Source organism: Orbicella franksi, chromosome 14 (genome assembly GCF_964199315.1).
Source record: "Orbicella franksi chromosome 14, jaOrbFran1.1, whole genome shotgun sequence".
In the NCBI taxonomy this organism is placed as follows: domain Eukaryota; kingdom Metazoa; phylum Cnidaria; class Anthozoa; order Scleractinia; family Merulinidae; genus Orbicella; species Orbicella franksi.
Window position 1 is genome coordinate 111,835 of NC_138158.1, and position 11,051 is coordinate 122,885.

Consider the following 11,051-nt stretch of genomic DNA (forward strand, 5'->3'; position numbering starts at 1 on the left):
AAAATACACAAGTTATCCAGTGGGACTTCCAAAACAAAGAAAAGGCAAGCTTTACTGGTGTGAATTTTTTTTGTTTTGGATGTCCCACTACATAACATATGGCTGAATGTCTCTGATTCTGTACCATGTGACTGGATTGTGCAAAGGAATTCACTGGAATGACTCATTATTCAACCTATCCCTTCTGATTTTAAGGTAAAAAGTTAGCTGATAACAAAGCCCTGACTAGAGTGGGAAGGTTAACCCGTGCAAGAGTGGATACCTTGCAGAATTTTTATGGCTGAGCCTTGAGGGATAACAAAAATAATGCAAAAGAAATGGCAAAAGCAACAAGAGCTATTTTAAAGCATTATAGCAGCATGGTAGAAAATCCTTGTCATGAAGACTGCCCTGCGGGTGGTGATTCCTGGTGCAGCTATCAACGTGATGTTGCTAATGGCACTGATCTGCACAAGCCTGTGAAGAATCCATTCCCTGAGGCAATTGTTGAAGTAGTACAACCTTTGTTTCATTGGTTGGGTGATGAATCATTCCTAGCTGGGTGTGAAAATTGTTACACCCAAAATACAAATGAATCACTGCACCATGTAATCTGGGGAAAGGCATCAAAAGATGTATACAGCTCTCCCCAGGAAATAAGCATAGCAATCAGCCTTGGAGTACTAGAGTTCAACCAAGGATTCCACAGAACATATTCGGAGCTACTACCCATTCTTGGCATTGGATTTGAACCCCAAATAGTGGAAGCGTGGCAGCGAATTGATGAAGAGAGGCTCTATCAAGCTGATTATCGCAATTCCACAGATAGTAAACTTAGAAGAAGAAAAAAGAGGAAAGAGAAATTAAAGAAGCAGAATGCTTTTGTTCACCAGGAAGGCGTCATGTACAAATCACGGCCTTTCATGGGAGAAAATCAGAAAAAGACAGAAATGTGGCCAAAGGGAAAAAAAGAAATACATCAAACAGAAAGAAATGAGTTCTGAACAACACTGGTACAACCTTTAATAGTATTTATAACTGAATGTAACTCACAGTGGTACATTTTGCTACTTGAAATTGCTTTGTGTGAAGGTTGTTCCCGTTCAATTTGTTGACTGAAACTAGCAAGTTTGCTTGTTTATGAATAAATTATTCATAAACAATCATTGTCGACTTCTCATCAAGTAGTGCTGAAGTACTTTGGCAAATTTGTTTGTAAAAAAGAAAAACTTGTGTAGCCATCCTTACACAGGCTATAGTACATAATATCACAGTTCACTTTATTGATTTTTATTTATTCTTCAGTGTCATTAGTTGCAATGGATACAAATTTGTATATCAAATGTTCTACTCAATCTTAGGCAGCTCCATTGCCTGGCAAAACTCTGCCATTGTCACTTGAATCAATGTGTAAACTTTAGATTTGTGTTGCATTTAAGATCCTCGAATGAGAAGGGGCGGTATTTTTAAAATTCCAGTAGTTTGCTTGTGGTGCTGTGCAAAATCCTCTTACTGTACATGCACAGAATACTTTCAATATTTTATTGTAAGTTACTAAAACCCATATTTTATTGATCAGTAGTTATTCCATCATAATTATTTGGTTTTATTATCCAACTGCAGCGAGTACTGTCTAAGTAACAGTACAAATATACAGCGATATTGTACAGAAGAAAACCTGTCTGGCGTATTTGTACAATAGAAACCCTGTTTGGCGTATTTGTACAGTAGAAAACCTGTTTGCCGTTCAGGTCGGCCCATGCACGCAAAACTGTCACACTCTCCCTCTTTTATTGATAAATTTGTTGACAGCTGTTGGATAATAAATCTCTCGTTAGATGTTTTGGTGTTTAGTATAGCTGTATATTTTTACTCATTGTTTGTATTTTGACTCGCCCTACGGGCTCGTCAAAATACGGCACAACTCGTGAAATACATACAGCGATACTGCACACCAAAACACCTAATAAGATATATGTATTCTGTCATATGTGTAGCAAATGAAGTTGCCATACTGGACAGTACAAGAGACTGATATTTCTCAATGGCAAGCGCGGTATTGTTTCTCGAAATTGACTTCTGACATCAATAGAACATTTAAAACATTAAGTAAGTCTCTGTAGTCACCGTACGCTAAAGAGGCAAAATTTTCTCCCAATATGGTCTTAGCTCTCGAAAGCGACCACCTAAGCTTGACATTTTGGGTGGTCGCTTACGGGAGGTTCGACTGTGTTCTGAACCCAGAACAAACGCGGATGATACCAGCCTGACACTTGCCAGGACTGACATTGAGCAAATAATTAAATTATCGCCTTAATCGCGACCTGAGTAATGGGTATGAATGGCTGTCTGCTAACAAGCTTACCCTAAATATGACAAAAACTGAGTTTATGCTTATTGAATCAAGGCAGAAGTTATCACAATTTATGGAAAGTCCCTCTCCTACTATAAACGAGAACGCAGTAGAACAAGTAAGCTCCGCTAAATTCCTTGGAGTTCATGTCGATCAAAATATAAACTGGGAGTGTCATTGAAAATATCTCTAAGAAGATAGCTTGTGCCATTGGTGCAATTAAACGAATTCGGCATCTCACTCCATTTAATGTTTTAATTAAAGTTTATAATAGCCTTATCCAACCATATTTTGATTATTGCAATGTAGTGTGGGGAAACTGTAATAAGGGCCTTTCTGAAAAACTGCAAAGGCTTCAAAATCGCGCAGCTCGCACCCTGATGTCTGCAAGCTATGATAGTAATTAGGGTGGCGAAGACTCTTCTATCAAAGATTGGAACGGAAGTCTATCCTAACGTATAAAACATTAAATGGTATGACACCTGATTATCTGAGATCAAGATTCGTATATCGTGACAACGTAAATGCTTATCGTTTAAGGAATACCGAAAACAAATTAGTACTTCCACAATCTCGAACTAATTATCTTAAGAGATGTTTTTCGTAGAGCGGAGCTCACTTGTAGAACAACTTACCAACAGACCTAAGACAAGCATCTTCACTGACCGATTTCAAATCTAAATTAACAGATTAAGTCGCCACGGTTTAAAGTAATGTCTTAATTTTTAGATGGCCTCCATGGAAAGCAGGTTTTTTTCAATTTTTATTGTAGTTAGGAAGATAGGTTGATAGTCCAGTAACTTTGTTGACTGATGAAAAAACCGTGTATAATTAAAGTTATCTTATCTTATCTTATCATATCTTAGCCAATTTATCATAACTTGACCTTCAGTTAAGTTCAATTAGCCTTTCTTTACCACGTTCCATGGCGAGACCTGTAAAGCTTTGTGGTTGTTTTCCATGGCCTGTAAAGGAGGCCGGAACAAACTATGACAGTTGCAGCGAACAGGAAATCGATCTTTAACCTTCGTCTTCGTGTCGTTTTCTAATTGGACAAGATTAGAGCAAGACTAATATCATCTTCCATAACTACTGGAACCCAGGTGTCTGGATAGATGTGTACTTATGCGGGGGATGATTGGGGATGGGTGAAGTTATAGAGCCAAAATTAATCATCAGCACCAATAAGCTAGTAGCCTCGTAAACTAGATCCCTTCTCTTGTACTTACCTCTGTCATGCCTCCCTCAAGATCTGCGGACTTGTTTCCAGTTTGATCTTCAGGTTGTTCATTTCCCAGACACAATAGAAAGATTACAGTGATTGTAGTAATGCCCGGTACTAATCGGTCACCCATGTCATCGGATCCAACTAGAACTAAATTTCATTACCAAAAGTAAACGTGTCTTTCTTTACAAGAAATTGTTACAAATAATAAAAGAACGACTAGCTCTTGATCAAACAATTGCTTTGCAAATATTCACTTCCTTGGATTATGGGTAGAGTTGAGCCTGGGACAACTAACTCATGATACCTTAAAAATTAATGAAAGAATTCAACCAAGTAAGGCGTGGTGTAGTGGATAAGGGGATTCACTTCAGAGCAGGAGGTTGCAGGTTTGAGCGCTGGTGGGGGATGTCAAAAAGAAATTACATGAAAAAAGTCAGGGATTATGGGTCGAGGAGTCTGGTTAGGGAAAGGGAAAGAAACACACTGAGTGCAAGGGGGATTTAGGAAAAGTGAAATAACAGGGAGAAGCTTTGAGCATTGAAAGCAAAACTCAGTGATATAAAAGATTACTCCCTCATGATCGTGGGTTGGCCTTTTCTAAATTCTGGGCCCATCTAGTTCCATATAATTAACTGTATGTGCCATCAAACATTCAAGGAGTCACCATTATGTTATTTGTAGTATGGACACATTGTGCAAGGTCTGAAAGAGATACTAATTTTCATGAAACAACAGTATTCCAGTGTCCAAAAGAGTCAAAGAAATGAACAAGGTTTAGCTGGAAATTTAAATAACAAACTCCTGATAACTTATGAAAACTTAAATCACCATTTTCCAGGAACTGCGTTTTTAAAAAACTAGATCTCAATTTTATTTCATTATCTCATTTGTTGCCCGTAAGAAAATTGACCAAGGCAACTGCAAATACAGCTAGAGAATCCCAAATACATTAGAAAATGTATTAACAAGGTGGCGGTATTAAAGGGTTCTTTAAATGGGAAAATGAGTGAATCAGCTTTTGTTTGGACCAGAGTGAAGTGGCCGTAATAACAAGGTGGCTGTATTAATGGGGTGGCTGTGAGGCAGGGTTCCACTGCAACCATACACGATTTAGGAAATTTGTCATTATTGCATAAAGTTTGTGATCTACCAGACACCACAAAACACTTCATTCAAGGACAACAAAGGTTAAACAAGAAATCAACAGTCTAATTACCAGTTACTAATTGATCAGGTTGGAAAGGAAAAGGAAGCAACCCATCTTGTCCTTGCAGTTATTTATTGTGGTCAAATTAAATTTTAAGTGCACTATTCAAAAAAAGTTTCTATAGTTTACTTTCGGGGAAGTAAGCAGACTTACACAGGCTATAATAATTACAAAACACCTGCTCAATATGTACAGAGAGCAGACTTAACAAAGAAAATAAAGACATGACTTTTTATTCACTTTGTACCTAATTAAAATGTAACCTTAAGGTGGCTTACTACAGTTTTTTGGAGACTCAGTAGCGCGCGCTTTCATTGCCTGCCAGACGTCAGTATTAATCGTGTGTGTAAAAATGACGCAAGCAATCCTAAGAAGAAATGAAAACCACTTCAACACTTGACAGGCATTAAATCACTTTGGTATAAGTAGCAATGGTTTCAAACTCTGTTCAATAAGCCCAGCACCAAAAAACTATGACAAAAAAGTTCTATACGCGATACATGACGTGACATGAGCACACGTTTAAATAAATTACGAAGTGTGCTTTTCTGATTTTTGTGATGTCAGCATGACCAAATATATGCTAATTTTATTGAGTTCCTTTCAGTGAAGTTTCTTTTTCTAATTTGGCTCAGTTCTAACCACATACAATTCCTGTAAAATACCCTATTTTTTTTTTAAATCTGTCAGAGCTAATCTAATATATTTAGAACAATGACAAATTACAGAATATTGGAAAAACCGCCTGAACAACCTCGACTTTTTACCAATTCAAAATGTCAGGCAATATCATTTCCATGATGTGGCAAAGTATGAAAAAAATTCACTGAAGGAAAGTATAAATATTAAGGAGTTAAGGTCAAAATGAGGAATACATCTGCCTGTTATTAGATGAGATGTTGCCATGGTAATGGCCTTAATCCAAAAATTGACAACCAAAACATAAGCCTTATTTTAACAGTACCCATACTGGTAAATCTCTACAGAAAAAATTTTAAGAGAAATTAACTGAGTTTCCTTTTCTAACTCGCGCTCTATAGGAGGGTGTTTGTAATTACTCTAGGGAGCCACCTTAAATAAAACACTCTTTTCTTTAGTTTGTTCTTATTTCAATGGGGTTGTGGAACATGGCCATCCACATAGAAATTCCTGGTTGCCTTTGGTAAAGTCACCTCAAGTCCTTCAAACTCCTTGGTTAGAATTATCTGGCAACCTGTTGATAAATAGATTGTTACGAATAGGTACAGTCAAGGAAAACAAAATTCACCCATTGTCAAGCGCCAATACATTTAACAACTTGACAGTTTTTAAATTATTTATGTCTTCAAAAGCAATATAAAATTATTGTTGCAACCTACAAATAAGTTAAGTCGTGCTGCACTTCATCAATGATATACTACTAACCTAATCTTGAGTTTTCCTGAAGAAATGGAGCCATATCCAGCATGTCATCCTCCCTAACAAAAACTTAACAAATTAATTTTGAAAACCCTTTTATAGGGGATTTTCCAAATTTAGCAAAGTAGTCCTTAGTTTGACCAGGCTTTCATTTGACTATAGAATCAGTACCAAGGGGGTGCAACTAAATGTACCAACTGTGGTCTAGAGGATCATCTGAATTATTTCATGTTAATTTGTAATTAAAGTGGCTTACTACAGTTTTGATGGATTATAACAGCCCAACTTCTAACTCTTTTAAAAAATATTCCAAGATGTTTTTCCCTTCTCAAGTCTTTTACCTTTCTATGTAAAACTTGAACAATTAAACGTCGACAAAGCCAAAATGAATGACCGAGCACCCAAGGAGAGACTGGACACTGGTAGGTTAAATCACATTTTTCTCAAAATCTACCTGTATGACCCCACGTCAAAATTTCAGGACAGCAGAAACTGGCTCTGATTTAACATTCATGCAAAGTACAATAAAAATCTGTAAGACAGATTTTTCGCAAACTAAGAAAATGTAAAATCAAAAAGAGCTCAAAATCCATCTTACAGATTTTTTAAAAATTTTGGCTTTAAATGTGATTTACCCCTACAAATCAACTGTGAAAATTTCATCATGGGTTGTACAGTAGGTTTTTGAGCAATCCTTGACCAAAGGCTGGCTTTTACAAACTTGTATGAGAACTGAATTGCGCATGCCCTTTATTTTAAGCATGGGCTCATGTAACGCCATGTATCGCGTGCGAGAGAGTGAGCCGTAGAGTAAATTAGAGCTCTTTTACCGGTTATTTATTGAGCTTTGTATGTGATACTTTTTTGGCCCTAAGCTTAAAAACAAGTTTGAACGGAGTTTGAAACTATTGCTACGTATACCAAAGTGATTTAACGCCTTTCAAATGCTGAAGTTGTTTTCATTTTTCTTAAGGTTACTTGTGTCATTTTTGCACGCACGACCAATACTGACGTCTGGCAGGCAATCATAGCGCGCACTACCAAGTCTCCAAAAAACTGTAGTAAGCCACCTTAAGTTCAAAACAACTTTCTCTGAAATTCACAACTAAAGAATCCTGTGTTTCAATTAATTGTCTTTCAGACAGCTAGTTTTATAACTTTCCACTAAAAGCCAAACAAAGATGATAATAATAATAATAATAATTATATTATATTAAATGAAAAAAATATATAGCACAACTTACCATGAAATGATCAAGTGCACTTTACGTCATAAAAGTTAAAACTAATCCCAAAAGTCTTAAATTTACAATAGTTCCAAAAGAACAAACCATGTTAAAATGAAGTTTCACTTCTGGTCTGCTATTGCATAAGTGTAACAGGTACCTGGGATCTGGCCTTGCTCCCTATAAATTATTTTCTAGGAACATTTGTTTTTTTGAGAGATAGAAGAACAACTTACTTCTCTTCTGGTTCTGAAAGCTTTTCCAAGTAGTCTTCCCTTACATAAACATGACACGTGGAGCATGCTAAGGATGCTTCACAAGCTCCTTGTGGACAAAATAATGAAACAACTACATTAAAATGTGAGATTTTTGGTGCACTCTTATAAAGGCCAAAGTTTCTGGCCAAAGTTTCACAGCAGGCTTTCTCCTTAGAAATTTAATACATGAGGGTGGGAGGGTTTAGAGTAATCCCTATAACACATGATGCAAACATGATAATCGTAAGCTAAAAGGGGCTAAATCTGTGAAGGAAAAAATATGAACAGTTGATAGGTTTAGTGATGGGATGGTTTAAAGTTACTATAAATAGTTACTATGAACAATACTATAGATACTATAAACCAGTATATCACCCCTGCTTAATAAAGCACCAAGTTCACACCAAATTATTACTCTTACAGGTTTTATTGCCTAATGGCCTTGGTATTCAACTGTTAATACAGAGGACTTTGTCCAGGTGTTAGCTGCCTATGAAATCCATGACACCCATCATCAAGTGCCAAGCCAGCTGCATAGCCTACCTTCCATTTCAATGCCATGACGATGTGCCAGGTATAGCAAGTTATCTCCTACTTTCCCTTTTACTTTTATTCGATTGCCATCACGATCAATGTATGTCACATTAACACTGCAATGAAAAGACTTGAACTTAGTAAAGTTTTACAGATGTGTGTTGGAAAATCCAAGATGTCAAGAATATGGTGATCTATGGTGTCTCTTGACCTAAAATTGCTTTTTAACAACGTTCCTATCAAGGGTGCTTGCTACGATAACTGAAGAGTGACCCTGCACTTTCAGACCTTCAATAATTATAGTTCTATACTTTAATTATAATTCTACACTTCTATATAATTCTATACTGAGATCAACCAGAAGCGTTGACACATTCTTTAAGCCTTTCAACAGCCAAAAGTCCTCATCTCACAGGAGCAAGTACATAACATTGAGCAAGTCCAGCAGTGGGCAGCAAGATTCATGAAACAAGATTACAACTGGAATTCTAGTGTATTTTAAATGCAACAGTTACTATCTCTGGAACAATCGAGTGAGACAAGAAGAGTTGCTTATACCTAATTATTATCACTGTTCTATTCACGTCACACAATACCATTCTAGTACTGCTTTTATATAACTGCCAACTTTTTCTGAGTTATAGGCCTGAGATTTTTATCCTTGTAGTGCCAGGTTTTTTGAAGAAGACACAAACATATCCGAAGATTCCCGAAGACATCCGAAAACTTCCAAAGATGTCCAAAGTCTTTTGAAGATGAGGTTATCAAAAAATGCTTTAGCCACACCGACATACAATAGCAGAAGTGGAAACAGCCCTGACATTTCTCAGTCCCAGTCTCAGGACATGTATCGCTAAACATGACCTCAATCCCAGTGCTTTCTAATTGAAGAAGGAAGTATCCTTAGTTACACATGGTTTTCATTTCTTACATCGGTTTGGGTTTACATATTTTTGGAAATTGTGTAAAGCAAAGCTGCAACCACTCGCATTTTTCAAACAGGCATGAGAATTTGGCCTGTAAGCATGAGCTGGCGTGAGATTAAAGTTTTCAACCCACAGGCGTAAGACTCACGCCTAAGGCATGAGAGTTGGCAGGTATACTTTCCTACAACCAAGGGTGTGCTATGGCCATTACTTATACAGCTTCTTTTCTCGTTCCTAACCCTAACTGTTAAGCTAGATGTAGAAAACCCTCCATCCATTTCTCAATGGAGAATGAAAAGGATTGAAAAATAACCTTCCTTGACACATCAGTTTCAAGAGAGCAACTGCAAGATGGCCACCTTACAGCCAGCATTTACAGTAAGCCCACGCACACTGAGCAGCACTTAGCATGTGATCCACACCACCCTCAATCAGTAAAACAAGTTACTGTCTTTACAAAGGCTTTATGACTGGGTGAAGTGTCTCATCATGCAATCCTCAGTTCTCTTCAAGGAATTAGGCTTTTGAACCCTCTGAACAAATTTTGTTGGGCGTCTGTCAGCCAACTGTTTGCTGTCTGTTGGCCAACTGTAAGCCATTTGTTGGCCTTAAGTCCACTAACTGTGGGCCTTTCATTGGCCAACAGTTGACTGTTGGCTGACAGATGGCAGACAGTTTTCATTCCGTTTCAGACTCAAGTGTTGGCCGACAGTAAGCCAACAATTGGCGAACAATCAGCAAACTGTTGGCAATCTGTTGGTGATCCAGGGTTATCATATATAAGATGATTATGTAATTTTCTACTTTGTAAATAGTATACTTATATATTAAACTAATAAATTAATATTTAATTATTTAACAATGCTCAAGCTTTTTGCATTACATTCTAGTCGCATTCATAACTAACATGTATTAAGCCGGAGGGGGGTACTCTCAGAAAAATTTGGTGGGGGTGCGTGGCCCACCTCCCAAAACCCTTACCCTATTTATGACCAAAATCTGCGATTTTCCCTACCCTATTTATGACCAGACCAAAAGTTCAATACCCTGTTTATGACCATTACAGCTGACACAGTTGCCCTAAACATAATTTTTGGAGGGCTTTTGTTTATGGTGTTATCGATAATGATGAAAAAGTAGCTTCTTCTAAAAAACACACCCAATTCATGACTGGAGTACAAAAACCATACCCAATTTAAAGACCAAAATGGCCAAATCGATCCTATTTATGACCAAAACGGCTGAAAAACCATACCTTTGGGGCCGCACATACCTACATTGCCCATGTAAGGGAGTACCCCCCCCCCCCCAACTGGGTATTAAGCCAGTTTCCGTTGGGTGATATTTTATTGATTTACATGCATGACTTGCATATATGGTTGCTTCTGAAGCGATGTTGTCGTGTAAAGTTGAAAATATTAATTGTTTTAGGACTAAACTGGCAAGTTAGAAGTTAAGCTTTCACCTACACTTCATCTGGTGATTTTGGATCTTGCATCTCGTATTCCCCCGAGTGAAGAGGCCCTTGACAGTAAAGTAAAAGATACATTATAGATGGGTGTCTACATGAATACCAGATTGCAATAAATTGGTTTAAAATCACGAAAAGGAGCCACTACTAGCTACTACTTTTACAACAAACCTGCACGAATAAAGAAAAGCCGTTTGTTGTTGAGCTTATTTCTCCTTAAAACTTTTCGTGAGAGTACAGTGGTCGTCTGCATGGCATCTGTAATGTGTTTCAATAGCTGTGTACTTCTCCGTATCAACATCATAGCAAGAGAAAAACTATTTGTACTTTCATCACGTCAATGTGATAGTAACATTTGAAACCATTAGTTGTTTTCCTGTTAATCGTGTCCAGTCTCCAGATCCACAAGCCTCTCTCGGCCCAAACCATTCACTATGCGACCGAGCCTTTCAAATTAGCTTGGCACGTTGTT

General features: G+C 37.4%; 2 protein-coding genes across 21 annotated transcripts in view; one reads left to right on the top strand and one right to left on the bottom strand.

The window, feature by feature from the left end:
* The window catches only part of LOC145467803 (uncharacterized), an 84,633-nt gene extending 81,430 nt beyond the window's left edge, over positions 1-3,203 (top strand). For 19 of the 20 annotated variants that reach the window (XM_081451413.1, XM_081451397.1, XM_081451394.1 and 16 more), the window contains one exon: positions 196-3,203. In XM_081451413.1, coding sequence (XP_081307539.1) covers positions 318-983 — 666 coding nt within the window. In that variant the 5' untranslated portion in view covers positions 196-317 and the 3' untranslated portion in view covers positions 984-3,203. The remainder of the gene's footprint in view (positions 1-195) is intronic. The other variant, XM_081451417.1, reaches the window with a different exon arrangement.
* Positions 3,204-4,453: 1,250 nt separating this feature from the next.
* LOC145467805 (adrenodoxin-like protein 1, mitochondrial) lies at positions 4,454-10,979 on the bottom strand. Its single transcript, XM_081451418.1, has 6 exons — positions 10,751-10,979; positions 10,578-10,632; positions 8,192-8,298; positions 7,628-7,715; positions 6,172-6,224; positions 4,454-5,980 (listed from the first exon to the last, which is right to left on the bottom strand). Exons 1-6 carry the CDS (start codon positions 10,881-10,883, stop codon positions 5,877-5,879), a joined length of 540 nt encoding a protein of 179 aa, XP_081307544.1. The 5' UTR covers positions 10,884-10,979; the 3' UTR covers positions 4,454-5,876.
* Positions 10,980-11,051: the final 72 nt, after the last annotated feature.